The sequence below is a fragment of the Centrocercus urophasianus genome, unplaced genomic scaffold (assembly GCF_019232065.1).
Source record: "Centrocercus urophasianus isolate 14NV4802_14NV808 unplaced genomic scaffold, USGS_Curo_1.0 seq_51, whole genome shotgun sequence".
Classification (NCBI taxonomy): domain Eukaryota; kingdom Metazoa; phylum Chordata; class Aves; order Galliformes; family Phasianidae; genus Centrocercus; species Centrocercus urophasianus.
This window is the reverse complement of record NW_024885100.1, coordinates 136709-156474: the sequence shown is the minus strand read 5'-3', so window position 1 is coordinate 156474 and position 19766 is coordinate 136709. Positions and strand designations below refer to the sequence as shown.

The following is a 19766-nucleotide window of genomic DNA, read 5'->3' as shown; positions in this document are numbered from 1 at the left end:
CCTTGACCCACATGGCAGTCCTGGCACTGTGACCAAGAGCAGCCACCATCCATCCCTCGGGGACATCCCTGGCCTGCAGGACCCCTCCCTGCCCTGCGCACACAGGAGTCTAAAGCCAAGCTGGCCTGGCCAGGAAGCGCTCCATTACAGCACAAGTGTTCCCAGTGCTCCCATGTGCCCTGCAGTGAAGCTTGAGGCTTTCCCGTAGCCTCCCTCCATCCTTCCCATCATTGGGTGAGGAGCACAAGGACAGTCGAGTGTACGGAGGAATTTCTGAAGCTCTCAGCAAAGGTCTGCCTCCCACTCTAATATTAAAGAAGATGCCAAAAGCCTCAGCAACCACCAGGTTGCACCTCCAGGTGATGGGACACATCTGCCCACGCGTTGCAATGGATGTGGCAAGCACTGCAAAGCACATCCATTGGAGACACAGAGGCAAATGCCCTTCTCCAAGGATTCGCAGGATGCAGAAGCACATGGAGATGTTCTCCTCCATCACACATCACCTCCGCTTCTCCCAGCAGCTGGAGGCCTGGGGGCACAGCACCCCAGGGGGCTCACTGTGCCTTCCAGGCTTCACAAGGAGACCCACAGGGCAGCTCCTGCCAGCAGCCAGGGTCTCAACCCATGGCCACAGGGGGACCAAGCCATTGCCATCGTTTGTGGAGTGCTTTGCAGCTTCCCAGTGACCTTGCATGGGTCCACGTAGTCGCTGACTTGGATCTACATGGCCTGGAGGTGGCTCAGTGCTCGGTGCTTGGTACTGTGGCCAGGAGCCTCCCTGCCTCCACTGGGGACTCTGAGGAGCAATCCTGGCATGCACGGTCATGCTTCCCAGAGGCTAACAATTTGACCAAATCTGGGTTGATTTCCATCAGGAATGTCCCAGCCCTGCCAAATTTCAAGTCTCTTTTCCAAAGCATGGAGGCACCAGAAGTCCTTAAACAAAGAGACGGAAAAAAAAAAAATAGCATTGGCAAAGCTACCGTTTTTCCCCAACCTTCTGCTGAAACTTGAAAGAAAAAAAAAAAAAAAAAAGGGAGAGAGAAAGTTCAGCCCGAGGCAGAGTGAGCATGGAAAAATTCAGCCCCAACAGTTAAGGTCTGGCAAAGGTATAAGCAAACAAACTTCCACTGGAAAGCATTGTATAGCTTCAACAACAGCGTCTGCTGGCTCCGGCCGCAATCAGCGCGGCGCACAACGTGCCCCCCTGCCCCCCGCGCCCCTTCCCCTGCGCTGCAGGGCACACGAGGACGGCGCTGCTGCGGCACAGACACCGCAGGCACGGAGCTGATCCTGAGACCGGGGCGCTGTGGTTGTGGCTGCACGGTCCCCCCGTGCTGCCTGGGGGTGGCTCTGCCTGGCTGCGGGCGTCCCTCCTCCTGGTGCTCGGCTGCTCGGCTGGCACATCCCCACCCCCCGGTTCATCAGGAGCGCGAGGTGAGCACAGCAACCTCGGGAGCATCCTCCTGCATTGTGGGTATGGGAAACGGCCTAAGATCAGCCCCAGATCTCACACGAGTTCACATGAGGTTCACACCACTGGAGCTCTGCTGCACAAGCGGTGTTGCTTGTCTGCTTGCTATGAGACTTTGGGACAGTGTGACCAGGGCAGAGCAGGGCCAGGACAAGAGGACAGGAGCTCCTGGCAGCATCTGCCTCCTCCTGCTCAGAACCCGGGGCTCCAAGCGTTTACACATGGCTGAAGCTCTCTTGTGCAACCCAGACAGAGCTGCATGGGGAGAGCAGAAACATCAGCTGAGTGCCACGGCAGCTTAGCAGCACCCAGAGTCATCCTCCTTGCTTCCTGGGATCCGGCAGGAGCCATCCCCCAGTGCAGAGACATCCAAAACTGAGCCAGGAAATAACTGAAGGCTATACCTGCCCGGATCTCCTTTGACCTGGGAAGAGCCATCCACCCACCTCCGCTCTGTCACTGCCTCTGACCAGAATAACTGCCTCCTCCTCTCCACAAAGACACGGATGAGTGAGAGCACCACTCAAGAGAAAAATAAGCCTTGCTTTTTATAGCACCTGCCGCTCGGCCACCACAGGCTTCTGCTATGTGGGACCCAGTGCACAAACCCTGACCTTGGTGCTCTTTGCAGGAGGGGAAAGCACACTAACAATGCAGCCAAGGCATGAGCAGGGGCTGCCTCTGCCTCCACTGGGAGAAGCCATGTCCTGACACCCCAGCAATTCAGCAATTCAGCCCCGAGCTCCAGCCTGGGCCTCACTCCTTGGTGATGGGTGAAGTTCAGAAACCCCCATGAGTCAATTTGTGTTGGGATTTTCTCATCTAGGTCATTTCTGAACGAAACTGCAGCTTCTATCAGATCTGCACTACTCTGCGCTGCCCATATGGTAAAACCTCCTCCACACTGCCAAGCAGCTTTTTGTGGCCAAAGACCTTCCTCCCTGTCTGACCCTCCTCACTGACACCGGGAATAAAGGAACAGACAAAAGTGGGATCATAGGATCATAGAACAGCTCAGGTTGGAAGGGACTTCAAGATCATCCAGTTCCAATCCCTGCCAGCCACCAGGACAGGGATGAGAAAGGAAAGGCCCCAGTGAGCAACCGCAGGGCACTCCAGGGGAGATGGACACGTACTTCTGTGCTGGGGAGAACGGAGATGCCTAAAAGGAAGACAAGGGAACTTGGAAGTGAGCAGCAGATGGGAATGAAACTGCTTCTTCCTGACATCCCCCAGGCACAATGCTCAGCAGGATGGGTTCCCCAAAGTGGGCAGGATTGGCTCCCTGAAGTGGCGGAAGAAAGTTGGGTAAAGGGAGTGCATGAGAAGCAAAACAGTGCTGGAGAGTGAGCATGCAGCCAGGGGAGAGCGTGGGGAAGAGGTGAGGGAGATCCCAGCACACCCAGGGCACTGCTCAGCCATCTCACAGCAGCCAAGCCGGGAGGTCCAGCACTGAGCTGGCGCCTGGACATGCTGTCCAGGAAGGCAAACAGAAGGTTCCTGGAACCCTGGCGGGCAGCAGTGCTTCAGCCAGGAGGAAACTATCAAAGAGCAGAGAAAACCACGCAACGCAGACTGCTGTTGTTTGTAGGATGAAGGAGGACTACAGGCACACACTGCCCTGAAGCAGCTGGGAGATGGGGCTGGGGAGGTGGTGCAGGTGAGGAGTGCTGCTCCCACACCTCAATGTCCCCAGCAGATCAGCAGTGATGTGGGACCCTGTCTGCCCCAGACATCAGCCTGGTCCCTTCCGCCTGCCCCACAGAGTGCTGGGGAAGTCATGCTCAGAGGCCACGGCTCCAGAGCCCTGTTGTCGGAAAGCCAGGACTTCTCTTGATATTCCCACTGCAGAATTGCATTGAGATCTATCTTGTGTGCAGGCTGAGGGCTGGGAGAGCTGAGACCCCCCTCAAAGTGCAGTACACAGACACTAGCCAGCACCTAGTGCAGAGGATACTGCAAAGCACACGGGAAGGGCTTGGCTCACAGTAAGACCCAGACATCCACCAGGTTTTTCTTCATACCAAGGACTGTGCTATCTCTGCACCTTCCTCCAGCACAGCCATGGGCACTGGGTGCTGCTATACAAATCCAGCAGCAGGCACCTTCCGGGCATGGGTGCATTCATGGAGAAGGAGCACTGAAGATACTGCATGATGGAGAGCACCTTCTATGCTCCTGGCATCCAGGGACCTGAGGCATTCATCCTGCTGTACAGAGCCAGGCCACGGGGGATGAGAAAGAAATGAGAAGGCAAATGGCCTGGAGTCAGCGTGCACTGAGGATAATGGATATGCTGCCACTGAGAAATAAACTGATCAGGCTTAGATGCGCCAACCACCAGCAGAAGGAAGTGCCCAGAACCACACGCTGGTGCCACACTTCAAATTAGTCTTTTCAATAAATGACATCTGCTCCCTGTGCTCTCAGCAAGGCAGGGTCCGGCCCAAGGGCTCCAAACATGCACGTTGATCTTCTCTGACCATTTTTCTCTGTCTCTTTCCTAGAGGGCTGACTCGTTCCCACCGAAGCCACATAAGAAACAAGTGCCAGCTGCCTTCTCCCGTCCTCACAGACCCCGGGACCAGCTGCTCCCTCTGTGGCTCCCTGCTGGTGATGCTTCCTTCCGAATGGTTTCCTAAGGGCAACTTGAGCATTCAGGGAGATACAGGCAGAGATCACAATGACACTGACTTTAAGGTCCCTTCCAACCCGCATTATTCTGTGGATCTCAGACTTTGAGGGTGCACTTGTCCCCACCAGCGAGTCCCCCAGCCATCGGTGAGCTCTGGCCCTGCTGGCCATGTCCTGGGGGCACCCTGCTGCCACCCCCAGGTGTGGGGATGGGGCTGTGGGGTCGTGCCATCATGAGCGGAGCTCTGTGCTGAAGTCCGGTTCCACACAGCTAATTCAATAAGTCCCAGATACCATTACTTCATACGGCAGAGAGGCTCCACAGCTATTAGGGGAATTGGGAACAGGGGGGGGGGGGAGGAGGAGCTGAAATGGAGAAGGGAGAGAGACGGGAGGGTGGAGAGGGGGAAGCTAAGACAAGCAGCAGAACAAAACATCCCATAAATCATGAGGAGCTGCTGAAATACCAGAACAAATGACCCCATAGCTTGGCCATTGTTCCTGAGTGATGGCTCAAAGCTCTCTCAGCAGAGACAAAACACCGCTCCTTCGTCCCACTGCTGTGCTGCCTGGCCAGGAGCAGCACTGAGCTGGGAGTCAGGATCCACGATGGGTGTAAGTAACTCCAGCACGGCAACGTGCCTCATGGCACCAGTGGCACCCATATCTCCCTGCCTGCCAAGAGCATCCCTGAGCTCCCAGTGTCCCATGACCCTACAGAACCCAGCAATGCTTTCACTGGGTGCATCAGGGCCTGATGCTCCCTCTGGTTGCTCCTTAACCAGACCAAGAGGCACTGGGCTTGGGAGAAGTGGATCTCCTATTGGGCATGTAATGTAAGGTGTAGGATCGCTCAGGTATGGCCACGCAACCCAGAGGAGCACAGAGCCCTCCATGGTGCTGCTGCTCCCTGGCTCCCAAAAAGTCACTGCTAACTCCCACAGCAAAAACACAATCACCAAGGAAAGAGCCTTGCAAACCATCCACAGACATGGTCCACCAGACCCAAAGCAGCACAGCACCTGCAGGGCTCTGAACTGCGATTTGGAAGTGAGGCACCTCCCATGCATGGCTACTGTGCCCCCATACCAGCAGCAGTATGGGGAGAGTCTCCATCCCCCCAAAAGGGGGAATTTTATTGCATTAGGAGACGTTCAACCCCAGTGCTCCTGGCCAGCAGGGCTCCTGCCAGCATTGCTTGCGATGGGCAGCCAAGGAGAGGGGATAGAGGATGGGGACAGGAGGAATGCACCGTGCTTTTCCTCAGTTGTCATAGGAGTGCACTGCTCTGACCACAGACAAAGAGAAGCTGAAAATGTGGGGAGCCCACATGGAACCAGAGAGTGCTGAGCAGCCCTGAGCCCCTAATCCTGAAACAGGAGGAAAGCAGGGGAAAATGAGAGAGCAGAGGGCAAGTAGAAGAAGGAAAACTGGAATGAGAGGTGGGTAGGGAAAGGAGAGCACAGCCTGATGCCAGGAAGGCACAAATCAGTGGCAGAAGAGCAGCACAACCTGATGCCAGGAGCGCACACTGCTGCATGGCACAGGAGTGACACAGGGCACAGAGCATCCCAGGCCCTGCACAGAGCCAGGAGGAAAGGAGAGGTGCAGCCCTCCTATCTGCTCCAAGCTCATGTAAGGGGAGAGAGGATCACTCCTGAGGTGGCACACAGGGAGAGGAGGATCCCACTCACCTCAGCTCACCCCAAGGGAGAGAGGGATGCTCACATTTCCCAGAGGGGCTCTGCACACACCAGGATGTCTCTGTGGGGGCCATCAGGGTTCTGATTTGGAACTCAGACAGCAGAAGGTGTTGAGCTGCAAATGCTTTTGTCTCTCAGCCTTCGCCTCATTGAGGGTTCAGAGTTAGATGGGTATCATGGAGCAGCAGAACTCCCCCCAGGGCTGTGGCCATAAGCACTCCAGGCCCCCTGCCTGGCTCGTGCTGCACTGCCAGTGTGCTGCAGGGCCCCAACAGTGGGCACTTTGTGGTGCTGCCTTTAAAAAAATACCCTAAAAAAAAATATCCTAATAATGAAGTATTTATTTGGGTAAACAACCTATGAATGAAAGAAGTGTTTTCTCAAGACTTCACTTTTTCCCTGCCACCTCTCCCTCCACTCCCAGTAATAAGCAGAACTAACAGGGCTCTGCTCGGTCACTGCTGAGCTCGGGATCAGACCCTGCTCACTCAGCGCAGCACCACAACAGAGCAAGCTGAGCTGAAAGCCAGCCTGTCCTCCCCCAGAGCCGTGTGCAGGCTGCCCTACCGTCCCACAGAGCAGCACCTTTTCCTGCTGTCGTGGTGCCACAGCTGTGCAAACTGCTGCAGAGCAATGGGCTCCCATCTTGCAGCCCCTGGGGCTGACAGAGGCATTAGAGGGAGAAGAGAAATGCTGACTTCTCTCATGTATGCACGATGAGAAAAGAGGAGAACTACAAGCCGATGGGTTTTAAGGAGCGCTTTGCTTTTTTTCCTGTTTGCCGTGTTACAAATTCTCGTGTTTGGAAGATTGAGAGCAATTGAGGTACAGCTTTCTGATGACATTGGTTCAGCAAAAAAGAAGGTTGTGTAACGGAGAGGAAAATGATCTGATCCCACAGAGCTGACATTCTGTGCCTGGCCTCCTTGGTACCTGCACAGCTTCTGTGCCCAACAACCTCACGGATGGAGCAGCCTGGAGAAGGACCCACCGCCTCACACAGAAGTGTGAGAACATACAACGAATGCCAGACAGTTCTCCAAAGAAAGCAGGGAAAGCAAAAACCAAACTTGACATTCTTTAAATTTCTGAGCATTTCTTTTTCTCTTTCTTCTTCTTTTCACTTTTTTTTTTTTTTTTTTTTTTTTAAGCTTTACCCTCCTTTCTCCATCTAAGGAAGCAGAGAGCAATGCAATTTCCAGTTCTCTAAAATATCCTTAGCAGGTCACCTCCAGCACAGGGAGGGCCGGCTGTGATCTGCTTCCAAGGCTGGTGAATGAGAGCTCAGCAAGCTGGGGTGGAGCAGGGCTGAGCGTGGGGAAGGGGCAGCCCCACAGCCCCGGGGCTGGGACCCAACACAGCGGGCTCACAGCTGCCCAGCCCCGACGGATGCCCGTCTCGCTGCTCTCCTTTCACCCCACACAGCAGGAGCCCATCTGGGGCTGCCCGTCACTCCTGCAATGGGGTGATGGTTTGAAGGGTGTTCTCCCATGGGGCAACGCACGGACAGAGTGGGGACAGGGGGGCAGGAGGGGGCTGGGAGGCTGCTTGCCCCCAGCCCCTTCTTGCAGCTCTTACCATTCAATGCTCAGAGACCTGGGCCGGAAGGCAGACAGCTCGGCCGAGCCATACTCAGCTTTCCTTCTCTTCTCCTGCTTCTGCTTCACCGACAAGCGGTGGGCAAACCTAGAGAGGCTGCTTTCCGACCTGGGGAAGGGGAGAGGAAAGGAGTTAATGTCACTGAAGGTACCTTGTGCTGGGGGCTGCAAGGGGCACCAGAGCGGGCAGCACAGCAGCACCGCAGCACAGCAGCAGAGGCTGAGCGGCGCTTTGGCTCCAGCGTCAGCCCCACAGGGCTGCAGCAGTGGCACAAAGCTGAGCCCCTGCCCGGCACCGGTGCTGCCACGCTCTGCCAGGGCCGACGCTGCTGTTCTCTGGGGTCCTGAGCTGTCTCGCCGACCAAACGCCTCTTAAAACACAATAACATAAAGGGAAGGGACTTCTCAGAAATAAGAGCTCTCGCTCTTTCCTTACGATAATTAAATAAACCACGAGCAGCTAACAGTTTTTTTCCTGATACATTTTAAACACAGACATCTTCAATTCATTAACTCTGGTTATTGATTTATTTTTCAGCTTATGAATTGCTGTTGCTTGGGACGGGGTGGAGACAGCTTTCTGGAGCAGGCGCTCGTCTCCGCCATCACCGCCGGGAAAGAGCTGGTCAGCCCTTCCAGGGTCATTCCTCACATTCTTGGGAAGAAACACTACTTTGATGTAAAGGATGAGGTTTGCCTTTAAAGAAACCAAGCAGAAATGCAAACCCCAGCGTTCCCCCTCAGAGCGCTGCAGGGAAGCACGGGGTGAGGAGAGCCCATGGGAGCACTGGGAGCAGAGCTGCTGCAGATGCAGCCTCTCTGGGGCCGTGTCACAGCTGGGAGGAGCAATGCTCTGTGCCCATCACTGCTCTTGAGGGGTCTGGGGGCTGTGGGACCTGCCTGGAATGCATTCCCATTGGCCCCGCGCAGTCGGTACTTCGGCCTGCATCCTCTCCCAGACTCAGTGCAGCTGAGAGGTGGGGGGGGGCATAGGGAGAACAGGGTGAGGTGCCCACAGGGCTCTGTGCAGAGGCATGGAGCAGCCTGGGAGCAGGAGACCAGGGGCACTGCAGGAAGCAAGATGTGGGCATGCAGAGATGCTGCTGGCACTGGGGGCACGGTGCCCATGGGGGGGCAAAAGGGGCTGTGCTGGAGCTGGGTGACCACGCGTGCTGAGGCCACCAGACCCAACAGAGCTCCAACAGAGACTTCATTTCCTTTTCTATTTAGAAATCCAGGAGCACATTACAGTATCATCTGGCTATTTATACAGCACTGCTTTACATAAACGGTGCTGCAGAAGAGAGAATGAATCATACCTGCTCTGCCCCGGCTGCACGCACGCCGTGCCCAAACCCACACCATGCCCTCTGCCCTCTCCCCTCGCCCCCAGGCTCCATGCTGGGTGCACCCTCAGCCCCCTGAGCTCTGGTTCTGGGACGCTGCCGGGTCTGTGCCCAGCTCTGGGAGGATACTGGCACAGCAGGGATGCTGCTGTCACACACCTCCACTCCCCAGGTGCTTTCCAAAAACAGCTGCCCCTTGTCCCTTAATTCATATTACAATAATGACAGGGAAACCGAGGCACAGAGGCCACGCAGTGAGGACAGCTCACCGTTGGCTGTCAGCCCCATCCCCTACAGGCTGCACCAGCCAGCAAGGTGTGAGTGTCTCCCGCCAGCAGCACCGGTACCATCCTGGCCCCAGCTCCTGCCAAACCTGCCACCAGCCAGGGACGTGCAGGGAGAGCCATCAATTGAAACATCAACCGCAGCGATGGGGAGAGCCGTCTCCTGACAACCAGAGGAGGTTGTTCAGCTACTGTGCTGTATCATAAATCACACCTCTCTGACTTGCCATCTGTCAGCCAGATTACACATGTTCAGAGTCCCATGTCAGCGTTTAAGTCCGAACACAGCATCTTTTTCCCAGAAATAATTATCAGCCCTGGAGATTCCTGCAGCAGCACAACCGAGCTGTGGCTCGTCCCTTCCCTTAGAATATTGCAGTGGAGAAGGCTGGCAGTGAAGGCAACGGGATGTGGGGGGAGGAGAGGGTGGGGGAGAAATGCAGCTACCCCCCTCCCCATGAAATCACAGCTTGGTGCACGTGAGGGCCATGCACGGTCAGCACCTCTCTGCAGCAGCTTCTTGTGCCTGCTCTGTCCCCAGCCTGCAGGGCCTTTGCAGAAAGGCAACGAGGCACTCAGGGCACCTGAACCCACGAGGAGCAGGCAACGCAGGTGGCACCAGCAGCACCCCCTGCCCACAGCCCAGCCCCTCACCAGCACCTTGCATGAGGGCTCGAAGCAGCCATGCAGCAGCGAGGGAGACATCTTAGCCGTGGCAGGAGCAGCTCCCACCTGTTGCACTCGCTGGTCCGAGACACAGCACGTGCTTGGACGTGGCGACCAACTGACCCCGCTCCTGCAAGGCAGCCAGCATCCCCCGGAGCAGGCACGGGCGATGCAAGCGCCAGGGTGGGGCACGAGGTGGCTGCAGGCACTCCGCAGCGCTTTTCGCAGTGCCTCCCCCTGGAACGGTCCCTGCACAACCAGCATCCGAGCTGGGCTCATCCCCCGTGCTGGGGAAGGGGCAGAGGGCAGGAGCCGGCACAGCTCCCGCATCCCTCTCAGCAGAGCAGCTGGGCTCCTGGAAGCGCTTTATTTGCACAGGTGCAGCCAGAATAAAAAAGGAGAAAAAAGAACCACCTCCAGAGCAGGCAGAAGTTTTCAAAGAGGCACCACGCACGGACCCACGGCTGCACACACGCAGCCCCCGGCGAGCATCAAACACGAGCACCGAACAAACAGACCCCATCCCGCCGTCAGCCCCGCACTCCCTGGGCACGACGGGGCGCGTCCCCAGAGCAGCAGCCACGGATAGGAGCGGTGGGCCGCGCACGGTGCCGCGCCGGGAGGGATGCGATGCCCGCGGGATGCGCACTCACCTGCACCGCTCCTCCGCCTTCCCCTCGCGCTCTGCCAGCAGCCAGCAGCGCTCAGCCGCGCACAGCTCCCCGGCAGCATCCCCATGCCCATGCCCATCCCCTCTCCGCACACAGCCGCACGCACGCTCCCATCCCGGCCGGGAGCGCAGCCCCGCTGCCCCGCTCCCAGCTGCCACCTCCGCCTCCCTCACCCATCACCTCAGGATCCTGCTGGCTCTGCGCTCTTTTTTTTTTTTTTTTCTTTTCTCTCTGTCTTTCTTTCTTTCTTTTTTTCCCTTTCTTTCGTTCTTTCTTTCTTTCTTTTTCTTTCTTTCTTTTTTTTTTCTTTTTTTTTTTTTTTCTCAATCTTGTTTCTATAGAAACGAGATTAGCAGAGGGGGAAATAAAACAGCCCCATGTGACTCAGATTCCGACACTGAAGAATCTCCTGGTCGCGCCTGTCGGTGCTTTACATAACAGGGAGCCTGCGCGGCTGGGCATGGGGACTGGGCATGGGGAGGGGGCCCAGGGCTAACCACACACACTGCAATGCCACGACGTGCCCTGAGCCCGCTCGTGCCCCCAGAGGCCCTGTTCCCTGCATGCCCTGCTTTGCCACCCTCTTCCATCAGCAGCAGAAGGGGCAACGGCGCTGAGAGCGGCCCCAGCTCTCACCAAACCCCACGCACAGTTTGGGGCAGGTGACCCAAGAGCCCCTCACACTGCTGGGCTGTTCTGGTGGCTCAGGGAATGGCTTTGGTCAGCAGTCCCCAATGGTGGTGGCCTCACAGGTGACAAATGCCCACAGGACCTCCTGAGCCCCCAGTGCTGCACACATGCTGCAGGCGGGCAGCTGGGTGGGATGCTCAGAGCCTCAGGGATAGATGCTCACTGCTCCACAGCTCCTTCCAGCCCCACATCTCTCCTGGTCCCCCCCATGCCCCCCGTGGCGGTGCTGATTCAGCCATGATTAACATGATTAGTGTGATTAATGCGATTAGTATGAGGCCTGATGGCACCGCAGCCCCGGGGCCACCTGTGGGCAGCTCACCCCCAGGCACATGGGGAGGGGCAGCCAGACCATGGATGGATGAGGCCCCGTGTGAGATCCTCTGTTTAATGGATGATAATGGGGCTGCAAAAAGTTCCTCCAGCAGCACAGCTTTGATACTTGCAGCTAATTATAGCTGGCATTATTGGGATGTATGACAAGTAGCGAGTCGGGGGATGCTGTCTATTTCTGACCCACAACACCAGGAGGGCGGGCGGCCCCAAGGGTGAGAGGAGAAGGGAAGCGTGGGGAGAAGGACGGAGATACCTTCTGTGTGTGGTCAGATGAGCAGAGCAGCTGCTTCCGAGCGCGGGTTTGAGATGTGAGGTGTTGATAGCGAAGGCTGGGAAGCGGCTTGACACATCCCACAGTGCAGCCCCCCATTGCCTGCTCACTCCCCACCCGGTGTCATGGTCCTTTGGGTGCATCCCGAGGTCCCCTGACCCAGCTGTCCCCCAGGCTGACTCTGCTGGAGCCACGTTAAAGACAAGAAACCCAACGCCCATCCTTTGCCTTTCACAACACCTGTTGTCCTCTATGGGATCCAGCACCCAGCCGGTTGCTGCACAAAAGAAGTGCCAATCCTTGGGACTGGATGGCATTTTTAGAACTTCTCCTCGTTTTCTTTGAGTTTTGTTAAACTTACAGCTTTTGCTGCAAAGGATTTGATGCAAATCCAAGCAGAAGGGACCGCCTCATGAGTCCTAAATTAAAATGTTCCTTTGTTTTGGCTTTCAAACACTGTATTTTAATGCCCATCCACACTCAGAATGGAAGGTAAATTTGCATGTCGTTCCCCTATGAATCCTTTGCCAAAGCAGTGATTTTGTTCATTTGTATTCCCCGGCGACAGCAGCTCTGCCCTCGGAGCAGCAGCTGCCTGCCTGCAGAGCAGCAGGGATGGGCACGTTGGGGATGCTGAGTACAGAGAGACCCAAGCCCAACGTGTTGGCGAGGCAGGGCTGTCTTCAGCTGGCCTTGCACCGCCTGGGTCTTCCTTACAGGCTGTTGGCTTGGCCTGGGGCCTCCCAGTCCCACTGAGACCCTTCTTTGTGATGTGAAGCAGCTAAATGAAAATGGGAGCAGAGATCTGATCCTGTCGTGTAACAGACCGCTGGCAGCACCATCTCATGGGAGTGTATCTGTGTGCTTCACCCTCAAAATCAGCCACATCAAAACGAAGCTCCAGTCAACTGCAGGGAACATAAGACAGGTAGAAACTGCTTTCCTCAGGTCAAATCCTTGCCACTTGGCTTGTTTTTAAGGATTCTGCCATCTCCCTCTCTGTGAAGAAATGCTGGGCTGTGTAAGGCAGCAGGACAGGACCTGGGCTGTCCCACGGTGGCTGCATGAGCCTCAAGTGTCCTCATGCCACACGGAGCCATGTGCGTGCATCCCTTCCTGCTGGGGGACAGGAGGCTGGCACACACAGCTCCAGCACTCGCTCTTCAGAATGTTCCCTGTAGCAATTCAAGCTTTTATCATAACTAACAGGATAACTAACATAACTAGCCGAGAGCCTGGGAAAATCGAGAATGAATTGCAAAGCAAACCCTGATAACTCCCTTTCCTCCCATCAATCTGCTCAGAACAAGGATGAGTTCCCCAGGGCTCAGCATTCCCTCCCCACAGAACCTCTGTGGCGGCAGTCAAAGGCACCTCGGGCTGTGGGGCTCCCCTGCACATCCCCCACACCAGAGAGCAGAGAAGCCCTGCGAGATGCGGATGCTCAGTGTCAGCCCCACGCTGCCGCCAGCCCTGCCTGGCCCCTCTCTGCCCAGCAGCCCGCTGTGGGGCACAGGCAGCCCATGGACCTGCTGTTGTTTAGTCTGACGGCGGCACTCGCACCGGAGCCAACCCTTGTTTTCGATGGCCCCGCGTCCAACGCTGCGCGCAGGAATGGAAAGACTTGTTATTCTGGGCTGCCCAGCCGGCCGGGTTTTCCAAGTGCAGGAGAGGAGTGATGTGGTTAACACGAGCCGGCCGCAGAGCCTCCATGGTTTTCCTTTTTGGACGGGCATCAACCTGCAGAGGACCACACCGGCTGACGCCATCGGGCAGCTCCCAGAGGGCAGGCAGGTGCCAGCAGCCACGCGTGCACGTGGACGTGTTGGTGCACATGGCACAGTGGTGAAAATGGACACGCCGGTGCACCCAGGCGTGCAATACACGTGGGGAATGCTGTGTTCATACAGCATGTGTGCGGGGTGCTGTGGGGCAAGGCAAGAGGCACAGCATGGCCTGGGCTGTGCCCTCCCCTCAGCACCTACCCAGCCACGGAAGGTAAGGAGTCACCCAAGCCAGGCCAGCCCCACACCACAGTGCCCATCCCCAGGTTGGGTAGCAGGAGGCTGTGGAGCCGTGGGGCTCACACACAGCCTGGTCTGTGGGCAGATCTACAGAGACACTGTCGGAATGCAGCAAGCACCAGATCCACTCGGTCACAGTTACAGCATCTCCGAGCTAAAGGAAAATTTCCCTCTCCAGTTTTTTAGTAGCTCTCGTGAGCGTGTCACTATTGGAAACGCAACCTGCCAGGCTCCCTGCTGCTGGTACATCCCCCACAGCACTGTGCCTCGCTCGTTGCTCCCAGGGATGTGCAAAGGTTCCCCTTGGAGAAGGGACCAAGAGGAAAAAGGCACCGGAGAAAAGCCCCGGGCAGCCCCCGCTCCTCCCCACAGCATGGAACCGCCGTGGAGGTTTGAGGGACTTGAAGAGCTTTGCGATGCAATAAAAACATTCCTGCCTACAAAGCATGAAACCCCAAAAGTTTATGGGAAACCACTGTCTTCGGATGTCTGCATATCTTCAGGCATCCTGGGAGCTGTAGTTCAAAGAAACCAAGAACAAGAAAGCGGCCGATAATGATAGTTTCTGGACGGAGGCTGTGTGACTATTGGCTCCCGGATGAAAGCCGCATTTCTGGGATGCTGAGTGCATTTCTGCAGCCAAGCAGAGCAGCTCTGCGGCGGCGGGGAGGGACCCAGGGCCAAAGGAACCAACAGCACAGCTCCAGGCAAGCACTACGAGAGCTGAAAGCTGGTTCCTGAGGGCACTGCAGGGCCATGGGAGCTGTGGGACCCTGAGGACACAGCACAGTGGCTTTCCCTGGGTCCTGCAGAAGCTAAGGGTGCAGTCCAGGCTGAGTAAGTCAGGCCCTTGCGAGCCAACAGCTTGGTGCCTCAGTTTCCCTATTAGCTCATCCTACCCAGGTCTGTGCAGACTGGCATCACAAACTCAATGTCCATTGGAATTGAGCTCGTGGGCCACCAGCTGTGCGCATCACACTGTGCCCACCATCCTTAAATCCCTTAAATCCCCATCAGGCCCATTTCTTCAGACCCCACGAAGAACAGCCATGCCAGACAGGCTGCTGAAAGGCACTTCATTCGGACACAGAAGCCTCTTTGTGCAAGGCAGTCCCATCCCAAGGGGTGAAGAATCGGAATGCAGCGTGCCCACACTGCCTGGCCCACACCTCTCTGTGGGGGGGACCCACGGGGACACGGGGCAGCACCTGCCCACCTCACACAGCAGAGCACAGACACGCAATGTGTGACACGGTGCTGCTGGCAGGGCTGCTGCAGGGAGCCTGAGCAGGCTGCTTCAGACACTCCGAAAGCAAACAGCCAGCAATGACAGACAAACCACAGGAGGGTTCTGCCGTAAAGAAAATCTGCTGCCCTGAAGAACCAAGAAGAGCTGCATTATTTGCGCTGGCAATAGCACCACAAATGCTTTGCACCACACTCCATCCTCCGGCACAGAACACACTGCAGGTCACTGCCAAAACCACATCTCAGCACGTGACACACACAGGTGGGACATGATGGGAAGCAGCTCCCCCCACACACACAGCACCCTCACACTGCCCTGCAGCTTCCTCAGGGCTGTCATGGAGTACGCAGCCCCCCGGGGTCCCAGCAGCAGATCCATGCAATGCTGCAGACGTGAGCTGCCGGAGGGTTTGCAAAAAGCCCATGTTGGCAGCGTTGGGTTTGGATGCTGGAACAGCACCTTAAGGTGTGTCTGTGCTGGCTGTGTTTCCACAGACAGTAGAAAAGGTGACTTGGAGGTGCTGAGAATTGAGCAAGGAATGGATAGGATGCAGTCAACAAGATTTTGGGCATCTCACAGGCATCCAGTGCTTTCTTACCCATGGCTGCCAAAGGCACGCAGCCATCCCAACCACCTGTGGAGCCAAACCCCAGGTGTTACCAAAAGCACTCCATGGGCACAGCCTCTCGTCCTGCTTTGAGGTGACTTGGCCCCAGTGTAAGGTCTGAACACAGCCCCACTACTGGGCACCTCAAGCCCCAGCCCAGTGTTTTCAACTGCTAAAGCCCTATAGGGTACCGCTGCACAGCCCTATAGGATGCTCCAGCACAGCCCCAGCTCAGAGCAACCCACACTGCCAGGGATTGAGGCAGACTGCCTCAGTGCTCCCCGAACACAGACCGAGCCTTCTGCAGTCTAAAACACAGTTGTTGAACTGTGCCTCTCTTTGAATTAACACCGCTTTAAAGACCAGGTTGGAATTGCTGACGTCCATCTATTATATCCGGAGCCGTTCCCGAAGCTACTGTCTCTTTTTCAAAATGAGCCGAAGCAGCAATGGGTTATTAACCAAGGGGAAAACGAGGACAGGGAGGGAACGTGCTGTTCTTTGATCAGAACTGTGCTAATGAACATCGTAAAGATCAGAAGACCTCAGTGACAACTTCAACCCTAGAACTGCTGCAGTCAGACCTACAGCAAACCGGATGAGAGAAGAGAGGAAAGGTGTGCTGGATCCCAGGTGCTCAGCATCCCGGGGGACCACGTTGCCATGGCCTCGTGAGGGGCTCTCAGCTGGGAGCAGCTGCTGGAGGGACCAAACCCAAAGCATGTGGGTATCTGCCAGGGGGAGAGCGGCCCAGCAGAGCGATGCTTCACGAAGTGCACCTCAGCCTGGGAGCCAACACCTGAGTGGGACCTCCTGGTGCTGCCTCTGCCCTGGACAAGCAGCGAGCCCACACCGCGTCGACCTTTATTTTAGGTGTTCAAAAATAAGCAAACTCGGCCTTCTCTGCAAAACAACAAAAAAAATTCTGGAAAAAAACCGAGCACAAACTGTGCCTTCACACATCCCCCGCCGAGCACAAGCCTGGGACCAGAGAAAGGAGGCTGAGTGTGAGGGCAGCCAGGTTTGTGAGCGGTGACAGGGAGAGGCGCTGCGGGAGCTCCCAGCGCCGCGCGGCTCTGCGGGAGTCGGGTCGGACCCCGGCGGAACGGATGCGCTAAATTAGGAACGAAAACATTCCCCCTTCAGCAGCAGAAGGGGAGGCTCAAAGTGAGCCCTTGTCCTGGACAGACAGCAGCCGAAGCCGGGCGACGACGACAGCTCGATGGAGTCCAAAACACACTCGAGGCTTGTTTTGAATTACTCTATGCGCAGCTTTTAAATGCTTAAAAATTTCCATCTGACTCGGCTGTGGAGCTGCAGGGGGACCCTGAGCTGTGGGTCACATTTGGTTTTGTTTCCACGCAGCTGGAAAGAGAGAAACCTCAGGGAGGGCAGCGCTGAGTGGGACGGTGCCCACGGCCACCCAATGCGCTGCGGCTGTGTCCACGGCCACCGTCCCCACAGCATGGGGTGGCTGCGGTGGCCCTGCACAGCGCCCTGGTGGGGCCACGCGAGGTGGTGTGGTGCCCAGTGCTCCTGCCCATGGGATTGACATTGCTGTAAAGAAACCTGCAGGAGGGAGAGGGAAAGGAAGAATCCCTCGAGGGATATGGCACTGGAGGAGCTGAAAATAAGCACTGACAACAAATCGATGTAGGAAAAGCAAATCAGGATCCCCAAGAATAGAGGACTGCCAATCAGCGGAGGGGCTACGTGGCACCCTGCACACTGGGCATCAGGGCTGTGCCGGAGGGGACAGCAGGACTCGAGCAGAGCACGCACACGTGGCAGAGACAGAGCCCATTGCCCACGTGGCAGCAATGACCAGCAGCACACTTCTGTGAAGAGCACAGGTCTCTATGTCGTTTCATGCGTGTAGTTTCCAGGTGTCTCTCAAGATGGACCAGCTGATTCTTGGAACCAAGATGCCAAACTCCCTGATTCCTCCTAGGCTCCCTTCCCAGCTCCAGAGTCAAAGCCTAACCTGACCTGACAGTGCCAGCCACTGTCTTTCCCACACAAATCACAGCACAGTTGGGTTGGAAGAGCCTTCACAGCCCCCAGCTCCTGCCCTACCGTGGGCTGTGCCTCCCAGCTCAGCTGCCCAGGACCAATCCGTGTCCATGGGCACCTCCAGGGATGGGGCACCCACAGCTCTGGGCAGCAGTGCCAGCGCCTCACCGCCTCTGGGTAAATAATTTCCCCCTAACATCCAACTCTTCTTTTAGTTTGAAGCCATTCCTCCTTGTCCTATCACTATCAGACAGTATCAGAAAATTTGGCCCCCTCCCTGTTCATAAGCTCCCTTCAAGCACTGGAAGCCCGCAATGAGGTCTCCCTGCAGCCTTCTCCTCGCCATGCTGCACACCCCGGCTCCTCAGCCTGTCTGCACAGCAGAGCTGCTCCAAGCTCCGAGCATCTTCATCGCCTGCCCTGGCCCCACTGCAACAGCTCCCCCCCTTGCTGTGCCGGGCCCCAGGCCTGGACGCAGCACTGCAGCTGGGGGCTCTGAGGGCAGAGCAGAGGGGGACAATCCCCTCCCTGCCTGCCGCCCCCCTCTGCTGCTGCAGACCAGGATGCAGTCGGCCTGTGGGGCTGCGAGCTCACAATGCTGCGCTCCCAGTCTGTACACACACCTGGGGTTACCCCGACCCAAGCACAGCTCCCTGCACTGGGCCTTGCTGAACCTCATTATGCTCTCACTTCTCAAACCTGTCCAAGTCCCTCTGCAGGCTCACCCATTGGGTGCACACAGGAACTCAGGCACCCATCCTGGCGCCAGGGCAGGATCCCGCTGTCACCTCGCACGTCCCCATGCTGTTGCCTCAACCCACCACGCCGCAGCCCAATGAGCCCAACCACCCTCACCACGCACACCATTACACGCCACGCAGCCCGCAGCCGTGACCAGAGGGACAGAGCAAGGGCATCCCATGGGAGCGAGGCACCGAGCTGGGGGAGGTAACTCGATGACTTTCACCCCCCCTGCCCCACCGCCAGGCTCGGGTGACTGACACTGCAGGAAGGGGACGCCGGGCTCCCGACACCCGCTGCTAATCCGATGGGTTTATCTGTCACTTCCGAGTGCTGGGAGCAGCACCTGGCACTGCTGAGCACCCCCTCCCTGCTGCGGAGCCACAGGGCTGTGCCCACGGACACCGGCACCATGCTGCGCAGAGAACCTGCAGCCATTACCAGCCGACACCGCGCAACGCCGGGACGTGCAGCTCGGCGTTAACCCAGCTCTCCTGCTCAGGAATGTCCAAATAAATACCAAAATGTATAAAAAGGACATAAATAAGGTTGCCTGAGATGGCTGTTTGTCTCCCGCCTGGCCGGGACCCCCTTTGCCCTGGCACTGTTTGTCTTGGCAGATGACAGCTGGGTAATTTGTTTCCATTGCAATGAAGTCCTAATTAACTGGAATAAACTTTTTACACTAAGTGTGTTTGTTTAACAAACTGGCTCTTTCAGAGCCTCACCGAGACCTGATTGATGCGTGCGAGGGGAGTGGAAACACGCTGGGTGCCCAGGCATTAAAGCTGCAGTGTCTGAGCAGGCCAACCTGAAAGGGCTCTCTCTGTGTTGGGAAATCTTAGCTGACACCCTCAGTGTCTGGGGTGCGAATTTCGGTGTAGCCTTTGCATATCAGGGCTCCACGTTCCTTTGGGGATCCCTGTGGGCTGCTGCAGAGGTTTTGCTGGATGCAGTGAAGCACAGGGACACAGCCGTGCCTTGAGGTGACAGCAGCACTCGTGGCACTGAGTGGGGACAGGTGGGGGAGTGGGGACAACCACATCGGCAGGGCTCTCCCAATGCTGGGCTGGTGAGTCCAATCTGCAGATGTTGGGATGCCAGGGGTGGGCAGGAGGCTGCCTGGAAGGGGGTGAAAGATCCGGAATGGCAGCACATGAGCTGCACTTCTGCAAGAAGGCAGCTAAGGGAACAAGGAGCCTCGGGACGAGCTGTGCCAAACCCACAACTGATGGCCTCAGCCCCTGCACTGAACCTGCTGTCACAAGGAGAGGAACCAAGCAGGAGGTGACACCAGGACCACAGCCAGGTGGTGCAGCCTGGTTGTGTGCAAAGCCCATCCAAGCCTGGGCCTCAGCAAGCCCTGAGCTGCACTTCATCTGTCTAATGAGACAGCAGCCCAAATAATTGCCCTTCTGGCAAACAAAGCATCCCTGATATGAGGGAAGAATGAACA

The 19766-nt window shown here is 56.8% G+C and overlaps 1 protein-coding gene across 1 annotated transcript in view; it reads right to left on the bottom strand.

Moving 5' to 3' along the window:
* LOC122169295 (ankyrin repeat and fibronectin type-III domain-containing protein 1-like) overlaps window positions 1–19766 on the bottom strand; it is an 84915-nt gene that overhangs the window by 14665 nt on the left and 50484 nt on the right. Inside the window, exon 3 of the mRNA XM_042835335.1 lies at window positions 7393–7521. Within this exon, the coding sequence (XP_042691269.1) occupies window positions 7393–7521 (129 nt within the window). The remainder of the gene's footprint in view (window positions 1–7392; window positions 7522–19766) is intronic.